Here is a 24,544-nt window from a genome sequence, read left to right as displayed (position 1 = left end):
GCCATTTTGTTGAGAAGCTCTAGCACCCCCCCTTCCCCCACAGTTTGTAGCAGGGACTTGCTGTTTGGAGGGGGGTTTGCCCAGGTGTTAAGGACGTGCCCTTTGCCAACCCCATGAAAATCTGCCCTAATTTAGCCAAGTTCTAAACCTCTGAAAAATGTCAGTTTGCACATGTTCCACAGAGACTTGCTACAGTTTGGCAGCTGCATTCCCTCAAGATTCTTCTGTCTGTACTGAGCATGCTGCAGCCCCTATGTGTGACCAGACCTTCCCTGTAATTGTGTGTCCTGGCAGCCAGGGGCCGGGGTGGGGCCAGGCATCGGGGCCAAGAACAGGGACTGTGTCTCCTGTGCACTGCTGGCTCCCAGACAGCAAGGAGGAGGAATGGTTCTGATTTAGAATGCAGAGGGGTGGGGAGTGGGCCAGGGGAGATGAGGGGTTTGCAGGAACCAGGGGTGTGGGAAAAGCAGAGTGGGATGGGGGCAGTAGCCAGAAAAGGTGTGGGGGGAGAGAGGTGTGCTACAGGAACCCAGGGGCGTGGCTGGATGGGCGCAGAGGGGGAAAGGTTTGGGGGCTATATAGGCACCGATGGTGCAGAAGATAGGAGCAGAGTGGGAGGGGACAGGAGCAGGGAGGGGGACAGAGACAGGCAGGTGAAGACGGGGTGGAAAGGTCTGTGACCACTAGACACATTGCCCCTCCAGAACCTGGAATGGAACCCAGGCGGCCTGAATTCCACAGCAAATAGCTGTGAAATGCACCAGCAATGAGTGTCTCATCCCACTCTAGTGCCTGATCTGCATACTCAGCCTGTTACTGCTCCCAGTTGCTTTGTTAGCACACAGGGCTGCTCTGTGGAGCTAACAAACTGGTTCCTGCTGATAACCCAGTTTGGTTCCATCACAAGATGGAATTTCTAGTTTTTAAAAGACAGTTTTAAGGTTGCTACTTCAAGCGCCCTACAGTTAGGGGATGCCAGGGTTAAGACAGCCTGTGTAACTTTGGTTCAGCCTGATTAACCCTGGTGCGTATGCAGTCTTTAATTACATGCATGGGCAACCTTAATTGTGACAGTTCTTGACTTTCCAGTGTGTGACTGTGCTGCGTTTGTGGAGGTAACGTTGGTATAGATCTGGCAAATATAAATAGCTGAAGCGATACTGTCAAATAGTACTAAAAATGTTGTTTTCTTCCCTTCGTTATTAAGACCATCTCAGACAATTGAATCGGAAATGTGCAAAGTGACATTTAGCTCCATGTGTAGCCTTTCTTGGTGCTTTAACATTAAAATTAGATGGGGTGGGCCAGAGACCTGGGCCACAAGGCTAATAAGGAAAGGAATAAAATCCATCTAAATATAACAACGCTGCTTAATGACACAGCGATTTTCAGCTTCATAGCAGGTTCCAGACATCAGCTAATTAAGCTGAACAATACCCAGGTGAGGTACTTTAAGTAATTAAGTATAAAACAATTAAGAGGCCTCTTGTTGCTTTCAACCTCAGTTCAGCAGCAGTGATTACAGCAGTGCCCAGGCTCAGGGAGAAGCCAGAGGCTGGTTGATGCTAATGTTCAGCTTGTCCTGACACCTTTTATCTGTGGGTTTCCTAGAGCTGTTTCAGCCCTCTCTGTTCTCGCTGTTTCAGGGGGACTCGGAACACCCTTGACTGCTAGATGTTAAGGCTGGAAGGGACTATACTGGTCATTTCAGCTGCCTTCCCAGCAGCACAAGCCAGAGAATGTGGGCCAGCAACTGCTGCACGGAGCCCAGAACTCCTGGATAAGCTAGAGCAGAGCTAAGACTCACCCCTCCCCCCTCTTGATTTAAAGCTTCTCATAGCAGCAAATCAACCACACCCCTGGGTGAATTGTTCCAAGGGGTGGGTCTTCTCACCATTCAAAAATTGCACCTTATCTGTGTCAGGCTGTCATCCAGTGTCAATTTTCAGCCTGTGGCTGCTGTTTTGCCTTTGCTAGGTTACGGAGCCCTCTGCGATCAGAAATTTCCACCACGGGGAGGTACCTCTAGATTCTTTTTGTATTACAGATCCCAGAACTGACACTCTTCCTGTTTTCCCTCTTCAGGGCAAATGTTTTGGGTTCTTGGGCTGCAGGCTGCAATCAGAGCCATGTGGGAAGTTGCGTGTATTTGACTCCATGTGGGGGAGAGGGTAGTCTGCCCATGGAGAGCCAATGGCAGGGCCATTGTTTGAATTAATACAGCCCATAAACTAAGCAGGTCCTGCAAGCAGCTGAGTAAATGCTGTGGGAGGAGCCTCATCCCCAGGCCTGTCCTGTGAGTGCTGCAGTACAGTCAACCCCAAGCAGTCCAAAAGCACGAGATTAGCTTCAGAAATCATGTATCAGAGGGGGAGCCGTGTTAGTCTGGATCTGTAAAAGCAGCAAAGAGTCCTGTGGCATCTTATAGACTAACAGACGTATTGGAGCATGAGCTTTCGTGGGTGAATACCCACTTCGTCGGATGCATGTAGTGGAAATTTCCAGGGGCAGGTATATATATGCAAGCAAGAAGCAGGCTAGAGATAATGAGGTTAGTTCAATCAGGGGGGATGAGGCCCTGTTCTAGCAGCTGAGGTGTGAAAACCAAGGGAGGAGAAACTGGTTTTGTAGTTGACAACTGCCCCTGGAAATTTCCACTACATGTATCCAACGAAGTGGGGATTCACCCACGAAAGCTCATACTCCAAAACGTCTGTTAGTCTATCAGGTGCCACAGGACTCTTTGCTGCTTTTTCAGAAATCATATGATTTAAAACAGATACATGTTGGGTTCCATTTATTTGTCTTCTGCTTTTGTTGGTAACTAGAGGGCTAGAAACATGGACCATGGGAGGGCTGATGAGCGAAGGAAAGGGGGGGGTCATTTTATCAGGGCCCCCCAAAATATCTGTAACTGGGGTGAAATGGGGGGCAGTTAACATGATGTAGCATGGCCCTAAATTTCTCTTGATGAGCTGTCTGTGCAAGAAAGCTGTGCCAGTTTACCTTAAATGAGCTTTTAAATGGATTCGGTGAAACTGGTGCAACCCCCTATGTAGATGCACCTTAAGAGTGGCATATTGTGGTTTAGCTTAAATCTGGTTTGAACTGATTTAAGCTAAACGGAAATGAGTGCATTTACATTGGGTTGTGGGGAGACTCACTAATTCAGTTTAAAATCTCACTTTTAGTTACGCCAGTGCAGCTCTCCCATTTAGTCAAAACCTTATAGACATTTTTAAAATTGCAAACTGAGTGTGTTGTAATCCCATGACTCTGGGAGCTGGGGCTTTAAGAAAAACACCAAATGTGACATGACTCTCATCCTACTGAGCACTGGAGATGGTAAGATGTCACTGGGGTTGGTGTATGCATGAAGCTAGGGCAGTGGTTCTCAATCTGCTGCCCAGTCAGCACAGAGCTGAGGCCCATGTGACATTCTCAGGGCCATACAGGGAGTATTAGAGGTGGGTCCCATATGCGGCCCAGAGTGGTAAATGGGTTAAGAACCCTCTGAGCTGGGGGCACTGGCCGGTGCTGGTCCTGAATGAGGCAGAGGAGGGAGGGGAGGGTAAGAGGTGGGGGAAGTCTGGATTTTCTAGTTCTTTGGTTGCTTAAAAAAGCAAAATGTTTGGGTTGGAGTGAAAATGAACATTTAGGGCAAATCAGCAAGTTGGAAAGCGAGTGTGTTGGGTCAGATGAAAGGGGGGTGTGGGTGTGGGTGTGGGTGTTACAAAAATCAAAACACTTGTTTCACATTAGATTTTTGGATTTAAAAACAAAATAAAATGAAAGGCCCGAGTGAAGCAAAGAGTCAGTTCAAACCCAACCATCCAAATAGTTGGCTTAGAAAATGTCAGAGTGAAATGTTTGGAGTTTAATGTTTTTTTCCCCCTTAAATGAACAAGTCGGCAGACTCGAGCGGTGAGGAAGCGTCGTGTGTGTGTGTGTGCGTGTGTCACAACAGGGAATGGGGGGAGAAGGGCTATAGGGAAGCGGGAGGGGGATCATGACATGAAAAGGGGGTCACACCAGGGAAGCGGTGGGGAAGCGAGACAGAAGGGGGTCTGACACGGACTTGGGGGCGAATCACATTGTGGGGAACGGAAGCGGGGTCTGTGTGAGGCGAATCACCACACGGAAGGGGGTTGAGGCGAATCACCACACGGAAGCGGGGGGGGGTTTTAGGCGAATAACCACACGCCCCCTGTAACCAAACGGGGCCCGACCGGCCGCCAACCGCCTGCCGGGCTGCGGCGCCGGTCACGGGGCTGGGCACGGCGCGGCCGGCAGGGGGCGCTGCGGGACCTGGCGAGCAGCGAACTACGGCTCCCAGCAGCCCCCGCGGCGGCCGGAAGCGGCGGCGGCGGCGCTGTTGCTTGGAGAAGCCGGGGGCGTGTAACCGCCTGAGAGCGCGAGCGGGTCAGTGCCGGGGCCTGGGGACTCCGCGTTGCGGGGGGCGGGGTATCTCCCCCGCGCTGGGTGTGGGGCAGCCCCGCTGGGGGGGGCCGGGGCAGGGCGCTCACCCCCCCCCCCCGCGCTGTGTGTGGGGCAGGCTGGGGGCCGGGCAGGGCGCTCACCCCGCGCTGGGTGTGGGGAAGCCCCGCTGGGGGGGGGCCGGGGCAGGGCGCTCACCCCCCCCCCCCGCGCTGGGGGGAGGCCGGGGCAGGGCGCCCCCAGGCGGTGCTGGATATTGTGCCCGGTCTGGGGCGCTGGGTTGCAGGCTCTGCCTGGGAGCAGGGGCCCACGCACCCCACAGTGCCGAGGGACCCCGAGCCTGGTCAGCCCCTGACCCCCTCCTCCCCCGGGCAGGGACCCTCCGCCCTGAGGAGCCCGGTGCAGCCAGGAGCGTCCCGCCTGGACCCAGGCCGCCAGGGACGCGGCGGGGACTGTCTCCCTTTGGCCCCGCGCTTAGCCCCGGCTCCAGGGCAGAGCTCTGTGCTGGGGGGGGGGGGGAGCACCCTCGGGGCTCTGCCGCGTTCCCCGGGCACCGACAGACGGGTACTGATCCCTGCACCCTGCTCCCCCCTTCTCTCCCCAGGGCGCCCGACCCCACCGGTGCTCCCCTGCCTTGGTGCCCATTGACTGGGGGAGCTTTGTTTGCACTTCTGCCTGGAAGCGGTTTGCCCTCCAAGCCAGCAAAATAAATAAAGCACGAATGCCGAGGCTGGCGTGTGGCCAAGAGCGCAGGGCCATTGCCGGGACACCCAGCCAGATGCTGCTTGGCCAGCTGGTGGGAGAGAGGTGGCTGGAGCTTGTTTGTTCATAATTCCACTGATGTTGCCTTGGGCAGGGTGTGGGGTCTAGTGGTTGGAGCAGGAGACTGGGAATTCCAGGACTCCTGGATTCTGTTTCTGGCTTGGTCAGTGGCAGCAGCAAAATCTCTTTTCTTGAGGCTTCAGTTGCCCTGTGTAGAAAGGAGGAGCCATGCTGATGTGCCCCATGAGGGTGATGTGCAGGTTGGTTGGTATTTCTAGTGTGCGCTGGGAGCACCTAGGGGGAGATACCAGAGGAGGTTACAGCACTAGCAATAAAGGAGGCAGATAAAGGGGCTCCCCTTACTTGATCATACCAGTAACCTGTCCCCAGCGGGACTCCTAACACCTGGTTCTGTTCCGACTACTGAGCTTGGAGCAGCATGTGTTGTGTCTTTTCATAGCAAGGGTGTTTCCAGGTCTTGGTATGTAGTGGGGCCGTGTGAAAGGGGGGCAGGATTAAATAACTCCAGAGGTTCTAGTGCTGGGCAGTTATCAGATACTGGGTTGAAAAGTGGTCAGAAGGCAGCAATTGTTGGCCAGTGGAGGAGATGATGATCTGGGGAACAGGTCATGGTGGTCAGTGAAGGTCTCTCCCTTTCACCTTTGCATCAGCCCTTGTCAGCAACTGTCCAGATCATGTCAGCTACATTTTTTTTTGCCATGGTAGTATACAGTAGCAATAGACTGGAGACCCTAGGGGGAGGGGGCTATATAAAAACACGAGAGAAGGAAAGGCATCTATTTCTGTAGCACCTTCTGTCTCCAGGAACCCCAAAGCACTATACACACTGTAGCTGGGCAACACTCCTCTACTCCCGAAATTCAGCCACTTCTGGAGTGGAGTGTGACAGCTGTTTAACAACACGCAGTAACACCCTGCACCAGTTAAGGACAGGAAGTGAAGAGGGATATCCTAGCAGCTTACAGTGCAAGGGAGATGTAGGGAGGCAGAATGTAATTACCTGTGTTGGAATTTGTCTAGATTCAAACACCTTGACTGTTAAGAAAAGAGACCTGGGATCTTTAATGACAAGGAGTGGTCAGAGCCTGAGTTTTGGGACATATATGAAAAGCTGGGTGTATGTGATAGGATATTATGGACTTTGGCCAGTCAATCAAAATCCTTTCCCAGTGAGCGTTCCCTTAGAAGTCTCGAGGCAGTGGGCTTAGGGCAGTGCCCCGCCTTACCCATAATGTGAGCTGTCCATGCCACCTTGGGAGCTGCAGGCAGGGGCCGAGGCTGGGCCCAGAGCCATGCTGGGAGTGGGGCCGGGGGCTGAGACCAGGGCCGGGGCCGGGAGCCAGGGACTGAGGCCGGGGCCACGGCTGAGGTGGGGCTGGAGGTGGGGCTGGAGCCATGGCTGGGAGCAGAGCTGAGGCCCGGCTGCGGCTGGCAACTGGGAGCGGAGCCGTGGCCAGGGCCATAGCTGGGGAGCGGAGCTGGGGGTAGAGCAGGGCTGGGTGACGACCCTCCCCTCCTGTGGGGGCTGGCCGGGGCCTGCTGCGCCCTCCCAATGTTCTTCCACCTCCCCCTTGGGGGCACGCCCCACAGTTTGGGGACCACTGGCTTAGGGTGTGCCTGCCCTGGAGCTGGAAGGTGTAAATTCCAGCTTGGGGAGCCATGGCTGCGCCAGCCATGATTAAGCTAGCATGCCTGCAATAGCAGTGCTAGTGGCAGGAGGGGCAAATCACCCCAAGTACCATCTCAAGGTGGGGACTACAAATGAGAGCTGATTCCAACCCAGCTATATTTAACTAGCTGTCGTCTTCTTTTGAAAGCCAGCAACGTTGGATGTTCAGTGAGATGTAGGGCAGCTGGCTGACCTCTCCAGTAGCAGGATCTTGGGCTTTTCAGGGCTTCAGTGGCTCGCACCCTGAATCAGTGGAACGAGGATAATTGCATCCACCTTTGCAAAGTTCCATGTGATCTCCGGCTGAGCCGAGCTGCTGTGTACAAATGCGTTTCGTTGCATCGTTTCCAGGTGGATGGTCTGAGGGAACAATTGGCTGATACACACAGCTCTGAGGTGCCGAGTCCTCTGGCTGCTCCCTGACATCTCTCTCCTCCTGTCATCTGTGAAGCACAAGGTAAAGATCCTGAGAAACGTGATCTCTGGGACACTCGGATATTGCCCAGTGGAGAGCTGCATCCCCTTCCCGTGTCTGTTATAGGAGAGGTGTAGCCTCTACAGATCCCAGCATGCAATGCTCCATCTTCATCCAAGTGGCTGGAACATTGCATGCTGGGTCCTGTAATCTCTGCATGGTCCATGCACCCTGTGTTAAGGCTGAGGGAGCTGCAGACCTTGTTGTAGCCCCACTACATTATCCTACCTGCTCTGGCCACAGAACGCAAATCCCCTTGTCCTTGGAGCATTGGGAGGACCCTGCTGCCTCGCCAGCCTCCTCTCAGAGAGGTACCCGAGTACCCTCCTACCATCCCTTTCGGAAGAGAGCCCTGTTTACCTCCTGTTCTAGGCTGGTGCTTCAGGGTGTCATTTCTGCTCGTTGGAAAGAACACAACTGCTACGCTGGCTTTGTTCCTACGGGCAGTGCGTGGAGACCTGCCCAGCTGCTAGGGAACAGGTGTCCCCATGCAAAAGCCACCAGCACAACTGGCCGCTCTTCAGCCGCTCTGCAAACAGGCCTTGGAGGCCCAGTGGCAGGGCAGAGGCTACAGTGAGGCCCGCAGTCTCCATGGCTGCAGTGGGCAGCTCTCACCAGCACCAACTTCCAACGGGAAGGGGTTAAAGGCAGAGGCCTGCTCTGTCCGGTTGCTCTCTGCATGGAGCAGCCAGTGGGGAACTTTGTACACATGAGGCTGGAGTCATGGGGGCTCTGAGCCGTGAAGCGAATTGCACATCAGGTATAACTTAGGGGTTGGGAAAGCCCCCGTTGGCAGGGGAAGGTGGGCTCCCATCCCACCTCTCCTGCAAACAGCTTTTCCTATGACCTCTCTTGCCTCACATTAAACCCACCCAGAACTGCTTTCTGACAGCCTCGGGCCTGCTCCTGCTGTCGCTGAAGTTGGGGAAATTTCAGCCACTGATGTGGATGGGAGCGGGTGCAGGTTCCTGTGATGTACAGTGCCCTCCCTGCTGGCTCTGAATCTGCCCTGTCTCCCCCCAAGGGAAGGGGTAATGCCAGCAGCTCCAAGTGGCACTCTGCTGCCTCTTCCCCCTCTGATCTGCCACCAGCCCATGCGGCATTCCAGGCGATGGAAGTCACCCTGCCTCATTTGGAAGACTATTTGCACAGCAAGGCCAGGCACAGCGAATGCTCCATCTATTTTAATCCTGTTGAGAGAGAGTAGAAAGGGAAAGATGGGATAGGTCTGAAATGGTCCTTTGAATTCACTTGGGAGGCCCTGCTGCTGCTATCACAGCCCTCCGATTGAATCATGGCTCCCTCCTGGCTTCGGGGCCAGTGGACTCTCAAATCCACCGCATTATGTCTTTCATAATAGGCTATAAATGTACTTCTGCTCACGGTTCTTTTGTGTTAATCTCTCTGACCAATTTTCTGTTGCTGCTGCGTGATCTCTCTCGCTGGTTTCCACGGGGCTCAGCTGGTAACGGCGCGCAGCTGCCTTTGCTTTGCTTTGCTTTGCGCTGCCCGTGTGCACATTGCGCTGCTGCTGGCTTTCTCATGGGACAGGGACTAGCTCGAAGGAGTGACCTTGCCAGGAGGGGAAAGGCTGACAGTGGGACCTTGTGGGCCAAGGTTTTGAAAGTGGATCAAGCGAAACCGGAACAAGGCGCTCTTATTGCGGAGTAGGAGTGTCCACAGCTGGAGCTGGTCCAGAATAGCTCCATGTGTCGACAAGCCCTTCCGCTCGCTTACTGACATGGAACTGTCGCCGCATTTGTCCCCGCTGCATTAGCCCCTGGGGGTGAAGAATTAGCTCTTTGCTAATGGCTCTCATTCCAGTAAGAGCTGTACCTCCATGCTGACAGGCTTAGGCGGATTAGCCGTTAGCGTCAGAGGCTTCCTTATCCCTGCTCTGTATCAATAATTCATTGGCTTGTAAATGGAATTGAGGCCCCTGTCTGTCCCTGGAGCGCCAATGTGCTCTCCCAGCTACCGCACATCACACCGCAGTGGTGCCGAGACGCAGCGACGGCGGGAAGGAATCTTCCCTCTGGAGGGCTCGCCTGCCTGGGACAATTGTTGAGCCTGCCAAACGCCGCTCTGCAGGGATGGGGCCTGATCCTGTCCCAAAGTCCCAGGGAGTTGATGAGCTCAGGTTGGCTCAGGGCCTGGCCCGGTTTTATGATGATTTTCTGAGTGAGCGCATGTCCCCTGGTGATAGGGGGCTCTCTGAAAGGCTTCCTTCGACGCTGCAAGGGGAGAGGTGCTGGCTGCTCCCGGGTCGGAGACCTAATGCCTGCCTGGCTGTCAGGTGGCTAAAGGAACCAGCAGGTGCGGTTGTGACCAGGGTGCAAAATGAGGTTCTGCCCTGAAGAGTGACTGTGCAAGTGGCATCACAGGCCAAAGGCTGCAGCAAATCTGCCTACCTGATAACTAAGCAGCCAGCCCGGTCCACTCCCTGGGATCTGAGGCCAGGCTGGGCCCTTCCCTGCTCATGCATCGTTCTTGGAGGTGCCGGGCGCTCCTGTTGGGTGGGGTTTGGTATTGCAGCCATAGAGGGAGCTTCGGCTTTAAGCTCCAATGCCCGCTCCCAGCTCAGGGCTGCGGCAGGGGCCAAAGCAACCTCCAGTGGGGCAAAGCAGGCCAAGCCCCACAGCAGAACGAGGTGGCCGTGGCTGGAGAACCTTGGCCATCAGTTGTGCTGATGGGGCCCCAAGAGAAACCCTCTCACTCCCCAAAGCAGCACAAACCCATCTCAGTCCCTGCAGCGAGCAGCTCAGCCTCTGATACTCCTGGGGAGTGAGATGGGGCTGTTCTTACAGGCACGCTGCAGAGCAGACCCATGGTGACAGCGCGTGAGCCAAGCGACGTCTGGCGAAGGGGAGATCCATAAGAACGGCCAGACTGAGTCAGACCAGTGGTCTATCTAGCCCAGTATCCAGTCTTGCACAGTAGCCAGTGCCAGATGCTTCAGAGGGAATGAACAACACGGCAATTTATCAAGTGATACATCCCGTCGTCCACTCCTAGCTTGGCAGAGTACAGCAGCAAACATGGACACTTTGCTTGGGGGAGTCGTGCTGCTCAGTCACTGCCTGGTGAGAGTTCCCAAGTGATGCCTGCAGCTTGGTCAATGTCCAGATTGGAGGGTGGGTGTTAGTTTTCCCTAGCTGGGTGTGTCTCCAGCAAAGAGCAGCAGCCCAGATGTATTTAAATATTCACCGTGGCTGGTAAATGATTCCCAGGAAAAACCCAGCTGGTTTCTGTTCCCAATGGTGTTCGCTTGTCGATTGCAGCTGCAGAGCCGTGGCCAAGATGTCTGAGGGACCTTCCAGGATCTCAGGACCCATCCCTCCCGACCCTACGCTGTTCCCGGACTATTACAAACGCCCCCTGTCAGGTGAGTGCCGGTGGAGCATGCAGCATGGATGGGGGTCCTACATAGTCACAGGGCGGCTTGTTCGCATTAAAGCCCTCCCTTCCGTAGTCCCATTTTGCTGCAGTCACACTGGATACATGGAGGGGGCCAGCATGGTGGCTCGTTGAGGTGCCAGGCCAGAGGGCTGTTCGTTGACCTGGCTTTCCCCAAGTCCAGGCAGGGGCTGAGGGCTCCTGCAGAGCCGGCATGCTCTGCTCCAAAGGGCATGGAGTGGGCCTGCTTATCCCTGCAAAGAAGCTTGGCTCCTCTGAGATGCTGAGTGCTCCCAGCTCCCATTGGCTCCAGGACCAGGCTGACGTTAGGAGCAGTGTCAATGAGGGGTGGAGGGGTTGGAAGTTAGGAGAAGGTGGGCTGGGGAGGCCAGGGGGCTCTCCAGCCTCATCTGGGGCTGCCTTGGCCGGAATGGAGCAAGCCTGGGGCATGGAGGGAGAAAGCGATGGGGCGGAGCTGCACGTCCTGACTCATGCTGTCTCTCTCTAGCTCGAGGGAGGCTGGAAGGGAATGCCTTGAAGCTGGACTTCCTCTCGGGCCCTCTAGCCCCAGATCCCAGCCTGTACCCCACCTGCTACAGTGCCCGCCTTGCCCATCCTGCCCCGCGTATCCGCCCCAATGGTCAGGCCATCCTGGAGAAGGGGCAGAAGGGGACGGTCGGGGTCTTGCTGAAGCTGGAGGGGATCTCTCTCTACAGGGAGCCGCCCCTGAAAAGTAAGTGCAACTGAGCAGCTGGAGCTGACAGTGGCTCAGGGCAGGACGAATACTTTGATTGGATGCAGTGGCAAGGCCTTAGGGTGGGGATTTCCAACCGAGTAACCAAGGGTTGGATTTGTTGGGGGCTGATCGGCTCTGGGTGTGCTGCAGTGGGAGCAGCGTCCAGACCCTGGGGTTACTGAGATCATAGCCTCACCCTGACTGCAGCATGGCCTTTGCCTGGGGCTAGGAAGGGAGTGTGGAGAGGAGACCTGCTGGTGGAGAACAGGCTGCGGGGAGGTCTGGGAGCAAATCGAGCACTTCAGCTTACCCTGGCTCAAGGTTGAGAGGATGGTGGTTAAATCGAGAGGCTTAAAGCTGATGAAAGCCTGAAGTGGTTTTTTACACAACACAATTAGCCTGTGGAGCTCACTGCAACAAGACATCATGGAGGCCAAGAGCCAAGTAGATTCAAGGTGATTATCCAGGTGAGAACAGCCATGGGGAGTGCCTGGCAAAGGAGGGCTCTGCTGGCCTTGGAATCAATGACCAAGTTCTGGCTCCCCTGTTTGCTGCCCCAGCTCGGCAGCCTGGGGACTGCTCTAACTTGTGCCTGCAGAGGACAGCCAGAGTGCAAGGTGCACCAGCTGCTGTCTGTCCCCAATGTCAGTGGGGAACTCCCCTGTCTGGGGAGAAGCCCCTCCAGGAGGATTGTGGGTAATTTCTGCAACCTGAGCTGAGGACAGAGAATCTGCCCTAAAGTAGCGATTGTGGCCCCTGGGCCTTTCTGAATCAGTCTGGTTGGCCCTCAGGCGGGAAGGGCAGATGGCTCCAACATAGAGTCTGGCATTGCTGTTGCCAGCCCCACGCACTGGGAAGGCCTATGGTTCCCCATCCCACCCTCCCCCTGGGGCAGGAGTGACTGGCAGTAGTTTTCTCCCCTGGGTGCTGGGGTGTTTCTGGCTTGATGCTAAGCGAGAGCATTGGCACAGCCCTCTGGGGACAGTCTCTGCATGGATGGTGTTCCAAGGAGGAGTGCTAGGCAGAGACCGGCTCCGCCGCCTAACAAAGAGAGGGAAGAGCATCTTCGCAAGCAGGCAAGCGAGGAGGGCTTTAAACTAGGTTCATGGGGGAAAGAAGACCAAAGCCCTGAAGGAAGTGGGGAAGTAGGATACCAGGAGGAAGCACGAGCGGGAGAGCGCAAGAGAGGAGGACTCCTGCCTCAGACCGAGAAAGCAGGATGATCAGTGAGTTATCTATACACAAATGCAAGAAGCCTGGGAAACAAGCAGGGAGAACTGTAAGTCCTGGCACAGTCAAAGAATTATGATGTGATTGGAATAACAGAGACTTGGTGGGATAACTCACATGACTGGAGCACTGTCATGGATGGATATAAACAGTTCAGGAAGGACAGGCAGGGCAGAAGAGGTGGGGGAGTTGCGTTGTATGTAAGAGAGCAGTATGACTGCTCAGAGCTCCAGTATGAAACTGCAGAAAAACCTGAGAGTCTCTCGATTAAGTTTAGAAGTGTGAGCAACAAGGGTAATATCGTGGTGGGAGTCTGCTACAGACCACCAGACCAGGGGGATGAGGTGGACGAGGCTTTCTTCTGGCAACTAGCAGAAGTTGCTAGATCACAGGCCCTGGTTCTCATGGGGGATTTCAATCACTCTGATATCTGCTGGGAGAGCAATACAGCAGTGCACAGACAATCCAGGAGATTTTGGAAAGTGCAGGGGACAATTTCCTGGTCCAAGTGCTGGAGGAACCAACTAGGGGCAGAGCTCTTCTTGACCTGCTGCTCACAAACTGGAAAGAATTAGTAAGGGAAGCAAAATGGGAACCTGGAATGGGATGGGAACCGGGGAGGCAGTGACCATGAGATGGTCAAGTTCAGGATCCTGACACAAGGAAAAGGACCTAGGGGTTACAGTGGACCAGAAGCTGGATATGAGTCATAGTGTACCCTCGTTGCCAAGAAGGCTAATGGCATTTTGGGCTGTATAAGTAGGGGCATTGCCAGCAGATCGAGGGACATGATCATTCCCCTCTATTCGGCATTGGTGAGGCCTCATCTGGAGTCCTGTGTCCAGTTTTGGGCTCCACACTACAAGAAGGATGTGGATAAACTGGAGAGAGTCCAGCGGAGGGCAACAAAAATGATTAGGGGGCTGGAGCACATGACTTATGAGGAGAGGTTGAGGGAACTGGGATTGTTTAGTCTGCAGAAGAGAAGAATGAGGGGGGATTTGATAGCTGCTTTCAACTACCTGAAAGGGGGGGGTCCAAAGAAGATGGATCTAGTCTGTTCTCAGTGGTACCTGGTGACAGAACAAGGAGTAATGGTCTCAAGTTGCAGTGGGGGAGGTTTAAGTTGGATATTGGGAAATACTATTTCACTAGTCGGGTGGTGAAGCACTGGAATGGGTTACCTAGGGAGGTGGTGGAATCTCCTTCCTTAGAGGTTTTTAAGGCCCAGCTTGACAAAGCCCTGGCTGGGATGATTTAGTTGGGGTTGGTCCTGCTTTGAGCAGAGGGTTGGACTAGATACCTCCTGAGGTCCCTTCCAACCCTGATATTCTAGGATCCCAAACTAGAGAGCTAGGATTCAAACCAGTCCCACCTCCTGCTGTGAGTGGGGGAGTCTTCTGGCTCCACTGATCGGCTGTGTGATGCTTGTCTTCACCGCTCTGAGGGCGGCAGCAGAGGGTGCTAGTGAGTTGCTCCGTGTCATGGCACATTTGAGTCACCCCAGAAAAGCCAATGTCTTATGTGTACTTACAAGGAGCTCAGTGGGTATGATTCTGTCGCCCCCTGGTGGCTGGCACACAGGGAGGGTAAAAGCTTGCAGCTGTTTGCAGCAAACGGAGTAGCTTAGGTAGCAGAGGCCTCGGTCTCTGGTGCCAAAGGTCGTGGGCACCCCCGTATGGCTTGGGAGGGTTTGTTGGTAAAAGCTGTCTCTCCCTGGGGCATGCAGGGAAAGAGGCCAAGGACCACGAGAAGGAGAATGTGAGGCGGATGAGGGAGATCCAGAGGAAATGCAAGGAGAAGGAGCTGGTACGGGAGCACAGCCAGCCCAAACCCATGAAGGCCTTGTGGAAATCCCAGAAGTATGAAAATGTGGAGTCCAAGGTGAAGGCCAAGTTGCAGGTACTTGCCCACTGCCCCGTAGCCCTTCACGGGCCGTTGCCCTGGCTGCCAGCAGCATGAGCCGAGGCACAGCCCAGTCAGCATGTCCCGGAGATATCGGGAAGGACACATCCATTGGGGTTTGCAGGGAGACCCTCAGTAGCACAGGAGATGGAAGTGTTCCCTTCCCATGCCGCCGTGAGAGAGGAGCCGTGTCCCGGGCGGGAATACCTGGCTCGGGCGAGGAGACTGGTGGCTAACGTGGTTAAAGGCGCCTCAGTGTGATGGGAAGGGTCTGGCCACTGCCCAAGTTGGGGAGAAGCGGAATCTCCGCTGTGATTCTGCACTGTGGCTGTTGTGAGATGGGGTCAGACGCTTGGCGTTGTACTCCTCCTGCTCCCGGCGCTGTGCTCTGTGCCTGCTGCTCTCGCCTATGGAATCCACGCCATGCACGTAATGGCAGCTGTGTTGTCCCACTCTGCAGGATGGGTCGCTGGCCTCATGCATGAAACCAGATCAAAAGGGAAGAGAGCCCCAGCCCCTCAGTCGGAAGGGTCATGGCTCTTAATGGCTCAGTGTGACTTATAGACACTCGGCATTTTAACAGACTGTCACAGGGTCTGTCTATGCCACGCCCGGGCCCCAAGGACCCACACGGCTCCACAGGACAGGCCCCTGACCTCCAAAACTGGGCCCTTGGGCACCTGCGACCCCTGTCTCTCTCTCTGGCTCCCTGCAGCGAATCCAGGCTCCTATGGGAGGCTTGTACTGTCCCCTTCAGGGCGCAGCGCTCCCAGGGCGTGTTTGCAGTGATGCCAGGCAGCCTTTTCACAGCACAGCTGGGTTTATTGTGGGGAATTCCTTAGGTCAGCACAGAGACGTGAAGGTTGACATGGTCCGTCCTGGCCACGCCCACACTCCACCCAGCCATGCTGTTGTTAATTCCGTCTCCATCTCCGGAGAGAGCTGCTGAGTCTCCCCAAAAGCCACCACTTATCCCCTCCCTGACGACGCACGCGGAGGTCACGTGTTCCTCCAGCTGGAGATTTCCCATGCTAGGTGTCAGTCGTTAGCCCCTTGGGGCTCCCATTGTCGTTCTGGATCCTCCACTCATATGGGTCGCTTTCAGCCAGTCCTTTAATGCCCCATTCAGCCCACCCCAGCCAGTGACACCCCCCCCCCTCAGTCCCACTCTGCCCTAGTTGCCCTTGTTGCAACCACTGGGTGACAATGCAAAGTGCAGAGGGAAACTGAGGCACGCAGAGGCATCATAAAAAGATTAGAGAAAATTCCCACTTTGTCACACAGGCATTCTAGTCCCCGCCACCGCCGGCTGCAGTGTGAAGCCTAGCTCTGTCTGGGGGCACTCAGTGCACTGCATGTCGGAGTGCTAAATTCACTGGCAGCCCATGGGTTCACTCCTGCAAATTCCTCTCTCATACGCCAGTGTCACGCCGTTGAATTCAATGGCCTAATGCAGATTTACACTGGCGGGATCTGGCTCCATGTCTCCACTGCTGGCTGAGTTCCCTGCCTGGCTGCCTCCTCGAGGAGACCTTCTCCTGGCATGCAGCAGCAGGGCCTGGGGTCACCCATCTGCCATGGAACTCCTGGGTGATCCTGGTCTGAGGGGCTTTGCCGTGTGGTTTGCTCTGTCCCGGCAGTAATGTGTGTGTGTGTCTCTCTCTCTCTCTCTCTCTCTCTCTCTGTCTCTGCCTTTCGCAGGAGAGCTCTCCCCCACCCAACCCAGAGTCTCAGAAATTCCTCCGGGCATATTCCCGCTGCGGCTCCGGGCTCCAGCCACGCCGGTCGCTGTCACCCAGCCCTGCCAAAACGAGAGTGGTGACCGACACCGAGGCTGCAGGAGCACAGCGCACTGATGCCAAGGTGAGGGACTGCACACCCTGCTCGCTGGCTCCTGCCACTCCAGAATCGCTCCTGCCTCTCGCTCGGCACAGGTTCCTTCACTCCAGCCTCAGAAGGCACCGTGCTGTGCATGGGGGTCACTGCTGCCTGGCCCCTCACGCTGCCCCCTTTCCTTCCAGATCCAGGTAGAAGGCACCAGCGTCGACTTCGTAAGCCACAACGCCCGCACCGCCAAGCGGGCCCCCATGCGGCGCTCGCGCTCGCTGCAGTCGCTGGCCGAGGCGCTGGAGCAGAAGCGCCGGGAGCAGGAGGAGTACAACGCCAAGCAGAAGGGCCACGTGCCCCAGTAGTACGTAGGCTCCTGCCCAGCCAGCGCCGCTGTCACAAACAAGCCTGAACCCGCGTGCTGCTCCGTGCGTGGGATGGCAGGGGCGTCTCTCGCAGCAGCGTCCTCCTTCACGGCAATGAGCTTGGCCCAAGAGGGTCAAATGAAATCCCCGACGAAGCTGCTGCATGCGGGGCAGCGGGGCCAGGGCTACTGGCTCTGCGTAGTGGAGCTGCTGAGTGTCAGGTGCTCAGCCCTGCTGGGAATGGGCACCAAAGTGACTTAGGAGCCTCAGACTCATTGAAAGGCTCCTCGGTGTCTGAGTCACTTCCCCTAAGTGCCGAGCATGTCCCACAATGGCCGGTGGGGCCTCCCGAGCGACACCCATAGGGGACAGAGCAAAGCTCCCCACTCCCTGCCTTGCTTAACCCGGGCCAGCAGCTTGGCTGGTTTCTGTATTGTACGGCTGGAGCAGGGCAGAGGGGTTGGCTGGCTCGGCTGGGAACGGGAGACAGAACCTTTCGCTCTGGCATTGGGCGAGATCCACTCAGGACCTTGCTGCCCGGTGCCCTATGGGAAGTGAGTTTGGTGCGTGTGGTCAGGTCCTGCGCGGCCCGGACGCACCCTGTGGCGCACCGCTGATCCCCGGACAGGCTGGGGCTGTGTGGAGACGCCACGGGGCTGATTCCTCCAGATCCAGCCCAGGCCCTTTGTGGGCACCTTGATGTGTGGGAAGCCTGCGCTGCCCGTGCTGTCAGGCCTGTGGACTCCAGGGCTGTCGGTCACTCAGTAGGGTGACAAGTCAACTGCTGCTGGGCCAGTATCTGTGAGCCTGACATCCATCCCTGTCCCGTCTGGATCCCACCCCTCAGCACACGTGCTGACGCGCCCTCCTTCTCCCTCGGCAGCCTGCTGGAGCGGAAGGATCACTGGCGCAGGGAGATGGAGGAACGGCAGCGGAACCTGCCTGACCCTGACATGCCACCGGGTCACACCATGATGCCAGAGAGCGAGCGGCTGGAAACCCTGAACAACCTGCAGCAGAGTAAGGGGAGGAGACTCACTGGCTCCCCCGATGGGTGGGGAGAGAGAAGCCAGTGCTGCTCTGCAGTGGCACATGCTGTGACGGGACAGCTCTGCTTACTGCCGTGCTAGCCTCGGCCACAGCGTGTCGCTCTTCTAGAATCCACCGAGTTGGCGACCTCACAGTGCTAGTGTGTCGTCCCCCCGCCACGCCAAGCCCCTGGACAGTCACGGACTTCCAGCCCTGCCCCAGTCACAGCCTATCCACGCTGCCCCCTCTCCCTGCAGCTGAAGGGCCTGCTGCAGTGCGATGCCCAGAGCGGGACACAATATCCCAGGTGGGGGTCTCACTGCAGGGTGGCTTTTTCCCTGCTGTGACGTGCTGCCTCTGTGCACATGGCTGGGCCTTCTTGGTGGCTGGAGCACGATCAGCTGCCCCACAGGATCGCATAATGTCTAGTTAGCTGATCTCTGGGGAGTGAGAACCCAGTGCTTAGTGGCAGAGCAGGAGAGGCCTGGCTGTGCCCCCTCTCACCAGCCCCCTTCTGTCTGCAGGCCAGGAGCAGCTGGTGAAGGACCTCGTGATGCTGCCGGTGCGGGCCGACACCCTGAGCATTCAGAAGAGGCGGGTGGAGCTGGAGAAGAAGCTGTCGCAGATCGATGAGGCCCTCAAAATCTTCTCCCGGCCCAAGGTCTTCATCAAGCTGGACTCTTGAGAAGGGGGGTGTTGTGCTGTGTGTGGATCTGCCACCCTGCTGGGGGGCTCCCGGTCACTCCGCTCCGTGGGTTGGGGGGATGGGGGGAAACCAAACTCAATCTGCTTCCACTGGCTGCTGCAGCAGCTCCTGCGTTGGGGATTCCCAGAGCCCAGCCCAGCCAAGCTGGCCCCAGGCAGAGGGCAGCTGGGCCCTTGTGGGTGACAACAGCAAACAAACCCGAGGAGGGCTGCCAGGGGCCATTATCTTCAAGGCAGCGCCCCAGCCTCTGACCGGTGGGGGGCTCCTGAGGGCAGACTGGCCAATGGCACCTTCTGCGCAGCGTTGCTTGGAAAGCAGCAGGCCTGGTGCTGCTCAGCTGCCTCTCTGCATGGCTGGGCTTACTGGCCTCTCGCTTACATGGTTTGTAGGGCAAAGCAGGCGCAGCCTCTGCCCGGCACGCCCTCTCCGGCCCGCCTTCCTCCCAGGCTGGAGCTGGGAGCCACAGGGGGCGTTCAGAGGGAGATCCTTTAAGGCGGGAGGTCGACAGCTCTACGGCTTGGGAGAGTCTGAGCATAACCCTGCAGCATCCCAGCTCCCCCTGCTGGGGGGTTGCGACACAGCCGGGCCTGAGAGCCAGCTCCCTGCCAGTCCAGGCTGGGCCTCTGCATGGCGCTCCTCTGGCCTGGCCACCGCTCCCCTGCAGCCCTCTGCCGAAGGCCGTGTGCCTGGGACGGGGCAGCCCTGAGCCGCGGCCTGTCCCACCTGCTAGGGATGCTTGGTAGGCCAAGACTAGCAAAGGGGCAGGGTAACCAGGCGTGGGGATCCTGTCCCTGCTGGCAGGGAGCTGGCGGTGGGGGGTGGGGAGCTTGGGAACCCTTCTGGGGATGTCGGGCAGCTTTTAAATAAAGGGTTTTGTAGGTATTGTGTGCGACAGGTGTGTGTGAGAGGGGGAGGGCTGCCGTGTGCTGTGCTGGCAGGTGCGGAGGGTTCAGCCGGCTGAGTGGGCAGGGTGTTGGGCATTGGCAGGGCCCGGGGTGGGGAATGCCTGGCTGGCAGGTGGGGGCAGTGCATGGTTGGTTGGTGTGTGGGCAGTGGGAGCTGGGGGGAGAGCCTGCAGGGTGCTGTGCTGGGAGGAAGCCAGCCAGGGAGCCGGCTTAGCTGGCCCTGGCCAGGGCGAGTCCCCTGGCTGGGTACAACCTGTCCAGGAGCGCTGTGCTCCCCACCTGCCTGCTGCATAGGGGGAGGCAGGGCCTCCAGCTGTTCCCAGCCCGTCCCCACAGCTGAGGATTTGGCCTCCTGCCTGGGACTGTCAGTGGGTGCTGCTGCTGCCTTGCAATGGGCCGGGGAGGGAAGAACAACCTCCTGGCGGCGGAGGAGCAGCTAAAAGCCTGTAAGTCTGGGGAAAGCCAGGCCGGGCCTTTGTGGGCTTGCACACTCTGCTGAAGCTAGACCAGTCTGCTGCTGGAGGCAGGGGGGTGTGACATGCAAGCCCTGGACCACAGCGCCCTAGCTGGGCTCCCACCGGGGCTAGCTGGTAAAGATGGGGAAGGCTTCAGGCAGTGCAGGAACCCCTGAGCTCCACTAGAGGCTGCAGGAGCTGGGTGTGAGATGGAGACTTTCACTTCCCAGTGGCAGAGTCCAGCCCCTCTCAGCCGTGGTGGCCGGTGGCCTTTGCGCTGGGTGTGTGGCCGTTCCGTTCCCCTGCCCCATGGGTGACTCCCCATTGCAGGCAGTGCGAAGCCACACAGCCCCCAAGCTGGCTTGGTGCGGGTGCTGCCACACAGTCAACGCAAATCCCTTCCACAGCACCAAACTGTCCCCCACAGCTTCATAAACTAGCCGGGCTCAGAGTGTGAGCGGTTCCTGCTGCGCGGGCAGAGCTGCCCAGCCTGCAGGGCAAGCAGCTCTGGGGTAGGAGCGGGACTGGAATCTGCCCCCCTGGGTTTTTGTAAATCTCCAGTCTTGTGCCGTGAGAATGGGAGCGGGCAGGGATCTGTGCCGGTGGGCAGAAAGTGTGTGTGTTAGGGGGGAGATGACTCCTAAGTGGAGAACGTAGCTGCTGAGGCATGTGGTGGAGGGGGCTCTGTTACAATTTTCGGCTGCTGTTGTGGGGCTGGGGTGGAGGCTTCAGGAAAGGGAAATGGCAGAAGAGCTGGTGCACTGGTTGCAAAAGCAGCAGCAAACCCACTGTTGTGTAAAGGAGCTGAATGCAGAGGAGTTGTAACTGATGTGGCCAACTCCCAGCCTGCTCTGAGTAGGTCCTACATGCGCTCCTCCCCACCTAGGCAAATCAAACACCAGCTCATGCTGTCCTGTGGTTGCCCTGTGCTGCTGGGGGAAATGGACAGGGGAATGCCCCCTGGCTTAGGAATCTCACAGCTCCACATGTGTCGGGAGGAGACTGCCGTATGAATGAGTGTTGGGCTCTCGAGACTGGGTTCCCCACAGTCCATCATTACCCCTGTGCAAGGGAAGCATGACCTGCTGCCGCCTCAGGATGGCAGCATTTCCCCCTCACTGGGCCCAGGGGCAGGGTGGGGGACATCCACCCTGCTGCATCCCTGTCTGATGCTCAAAGGCCCTGGCCAATACATCAGCCAACTGGTGCTAAATTTGGAAAAGGAGCAACTCCAGCCGGGTAATTGTGCAGTATGGCCACATTGTGCATTATTAGGCTTCTTTTTGTTCTTAATATACCTTAAAAAACTCCTCCTTATTGTCCTTAACTCTGCTGGCCATAGAGTTCTCCTTGTGTCCCTTTGCTTCCCTTATCAATGTTCTACAATTCCTAGCTTCTAACTGTATTAATAACTAGCAAGTTCCCCTGTTTTCCATGGGTATTTTTTATAGCTGCCCTCATTTGCCCTGTAAGCCAGGTTGATTTGACCAATATGGCCTTTTCCCTCAAGTATGCCTTTTTGGGCATCTAGTAAAGTGTTCTTAAACAATTCCCAATTATTTTTCACATTGTTCTGATTAAATTTGTCCTCCCAGCTGTTTGGCTCCTAGCTGTTTTTAGCTTTGTGAAATTGGCCCTCTAGAAGCATCAAGTCTGTCTGTCTCTGTTGTGGACTTTATTCTGTTTGCACACTAGAAATGTGATCAAATCATGAGTCCTTCTACCATTAAGTTTTTAGTTCTGTGATCAGTTCGTCTTTAGCTATTCGGACAAGGTCTAATATAGAATTCCCCTGTGTTAGAAGCAACATTGTTTGAGTTTGGAAATGGTCATTTATAGTTAGAAGTACCAAGAATGTTTAAGTACGGGCAACGTGAGACTTCCAGCATGTCACTCAGGTTGACGTCCCCCATGACCACACAGCATCTTTTCCTACAGTAGAGGTAGGTGCATAGGGAGCCACTCATGCTGTTCCCTACTGGGATTTGGTGGGCTGTAGCAGACACCAATTAATACCCTCACTCGATCCTTCCTAAATTGATTTTAACATTCCACTCCTGGGCCCCATACCACCGGGTTTCAGTAATACCTGGGAGATGAAATTTATGCTCATATGAACACTTTCAATTCCTCGTTTGTTACCCAGACTCCTGGCATTAGTGTGTAGGGAATTAAAGCATTTCGTCTCTTCGTGTCCTTCAGTTCCTTGGTTAATTTTATTCTCAACATCTCAATGTTTTTACCCTCCCTCTTTAACACCCTCCAGACTACTCTAGTCAGCCTATCCCTGATCTGATTGGTTCCCTGTCTGCTGAAGTGGAGGTCATCCAAACTACACAGCCTCCTCTCCCTGTAGCTGGTGGACCCACGTTCCACTAAACCAAACCCCTCCATGCTGCAACATTTACCCAGCCAGCAGGTCACTTCCAGCGTCTTCTGCCTGCCTTTGCTTGCGGAACAGGGAGGCTCTTAGAGGCAATCGCTTGGCCATTCTACTTCCATGTTCCCTGAAGTCACCTACTAGCTGTGAGCTCTCTCGTGATAGTGTCAATCTGAACCATCTGTGGTGTTGGCAGACCAGCTCATGCCTCCATTGAACATGGACAGATACCTTGCTGGGACCAGTCTGGTGCCCCTGTGTGTTGGTATTGTTAAAATAAGTATTAGCATGTTGAGGGGTTAGACTTTATTGAATGCCTGTGAGTTGCTGCCTGCATTAAGCTCACTGATAACAGCTGCCTCCCACACTACAAGGTCATGTTTGAGCAGTTGTATTATGAGCCTCTGTAACAGTGTAAATCCACCAGCCAGGAGTGCGCCATTAACGAGTGTGAAGTGCTGGTCTCCAGCAGGCGGTGTTCCGGCCTGCCTGCCAAGGAAGGCCCATCAACACCAGCTGACAACAGTGGAACACACTGAGGACAAAGGACTGTACTCCCCCCCCCCCCAATAAAGAGTAGTCTTGCAAGTTCATTCCTCCCATCAGCTGAAGTTGCAGCTCAGCGCAGAAGTGGGGCAGGCATTAAAACCCCCTAATGAGGCACTGGTTCTCCATGTTGCTTGGCAAGGTTTCTAGGCATAAGCAAAAGATCCCCAGTGCTTAGCCTGAGTTTGGCCTGAGGGACATACAGAACTTGCTTATTACGTAAATGTCTATTACCTTTGGAAACTGACGATTGGAACTCATTTGTGTATCTGCGTTTACCTGCTTTAACCTCGTCAATAACTCTCATTTCCTTTTCCTCTGCATAAAGCTGTATATACAGTGAAACCCTGCTATAATGCGATGTTTGGGGTCCAAAAACTTCCATCGCGCTAAATGCGGGGTTGCCGTATAGTGGGGTTTCAAACCAGTCAGTTTGTCAGTGGTCCCCAACGTGGTGCATTGATGTGCGCCGCCTAGTACCCAGCAGGGGAGAGGAGCCGTGGCCCCGCGCCTGCCGGGGACAGAGAACTCTGGGGCTGTGGGTGCCGGTGCTCTCTGTCCCCGGCCGGTGCGGGGCTGCGGCTTCTCTCCGGCTTTTCTGGGGCTGCAGGTGCCAGTGCTCTCTGTCCCTGGCAGGCCGTAGAGAAGCCGCAGCCCCGCACCTGCCGGGGACAGAGAACACCGGCGCCTGCAGCCCCGGAGTTCTCTGACCCCAGCAGGCGGGGAGCCGCGGCTTCTCTCCCCTGCCATGGTGTTGGGGACCACTGGTACAGTACCATACTGTATTATGCCTTAAAGGGGAGCCAACCTATGATTGCGTTATAGTGGGGCGCGTTATTGCGAGGTTTGACTCATTTATTACAGGATTGGCTACAAGCCTTGGCTTTGGTGTGAGATCTAAGGTGCAATTGATGTGTGGTAAGTGACTAGTCCTTTGGGACTGGAGGTGACCTGACTTTTGCTGTGATTGGTGATGTAAGGGACCATCTCTCAGAGATACTCACCTGGGTGCCAGAACAGATCAGAGTGTCTAAGGCACTGGTTTTGACTCTGTTAGTGCCTGAGGAGTTTACACTTGATACTTCGGTGAAATCTAAGTATAGAGCTTGCAGCCCGTGTGCAGCTTGGGCCCTGGTTCGTAACAGCCTGCCCTGATGTCAGCGCACTTCAGCCCCTGCAGGGCAGGGCGGCACCATCCCCAATGGATCCTCTCATGGGGCTGCCCACCTTGGCTCCAGGAAGGCAGCGCGCTGTCCTGTTCCTCCTTCTGTCCCTGGCAGACTGTTCTGTTCATTCTCCGGCGGGCAGGCCCCAGCGCAGCTTGGATGACTGCAGAACTCTCTGTGGATAAGCTTGATTTTTCTTACAGGTTGGGCTGAGCTGCCGGCCACGGGTGGGCCCCGGACATTGTGCTGGTCACATGCCAAACCGCTTCCAGAGCCGGGCTGAGCCATAGCACTGAAAGGCACCAGTGCCTGTGGGCAGGGCAGCCCCTCCCTGCAGCACACAGCCCATGAGCCACTGAAACCAGCTGTGTGCCTGCACCCGGCTCATTCCCCCCTGGCTGGCCGGCTCCTGCAGGGGAGTTGCTGTCTTGCCAGGGCCCTGCATCCTGCTGCCCGTTCCCCACCTGCATGTGCAGGGCTGGCTGCTGGATCCGGCCTGACAGGCGCTGCAGAAGCCCAGGCAGGGCCCGTGGA

The 24,544-nt window shown here is 56.1% G+C and overlaps 1 protein-coding gene across 7 annotated transcripts; it reads left to right on the top strand.

The window, feature by feature from the left end:
• The first annotated feature begins 1,415 nt into the window (after positions 1-1,415).
• ENKD1 (enkurin domain containing 1) lies at positions 1,416-24,315 on the top strand. 7 transcript variants are annotated; one of them, XM_039503829.1, is made up of 9 exons: positions 1,416-1,441; positions 10,646-10,749; positions 11,269-11,493; positions 14,447-14,628; positions 16,333-16,494; positions 16,653-16,822; positions 17,707-17,843; positions 18,377-18,513; positions 24,214-24,315. In XM_039503829.1, exons 2-9 carry the CDS (start codon positions 10,665-10,667, stop codon positions 24,298-24,300), a joined length of 1,185 nt encoding a protein of 394 aa, XP_039359763.1. In that variant the 5' UTR covers positions 1,416-1,441; positions 10,646-10,664; the 3' UTR covers positions 24,301-24,315. The 7 variants fall into 7 exon arrangements, with proteins under 7 accessions (XP_039359763.1, XP_039359762.1, XP_039359764.1 ...); XM_039503828.1 differs by lacking the exon at positions 1,416-1,441 and adding an exon at positions 4,369-4,422; XM_039503830.1 differs by lacking the exon at positions 1,416-1,441 and adding an exon at positions 7,241-7,346 and having other exon boundaries at positions 14,456-14,628.
• Positions 24,316-24,544: the final 229 nt, after the last annotated feature.

This window comes from Mauremys reevesii, linkage group 16, assembly GCF_016161935.1.
Source record: "Mauremys reevesii isolate NIE-2019 linkage group 16, ASM1616193v1, whole genome shotgun sequence".
NCBI classification, from domain to species: domain Eukaryota; kingdom Metazoa; phylum Chordata; order Testudines; family Geoemydidae; genus Mauremys; species Mauremys reevesii.
This window is presented reverse-complemented; position numbering and strand designations above follow the sequence as displayed.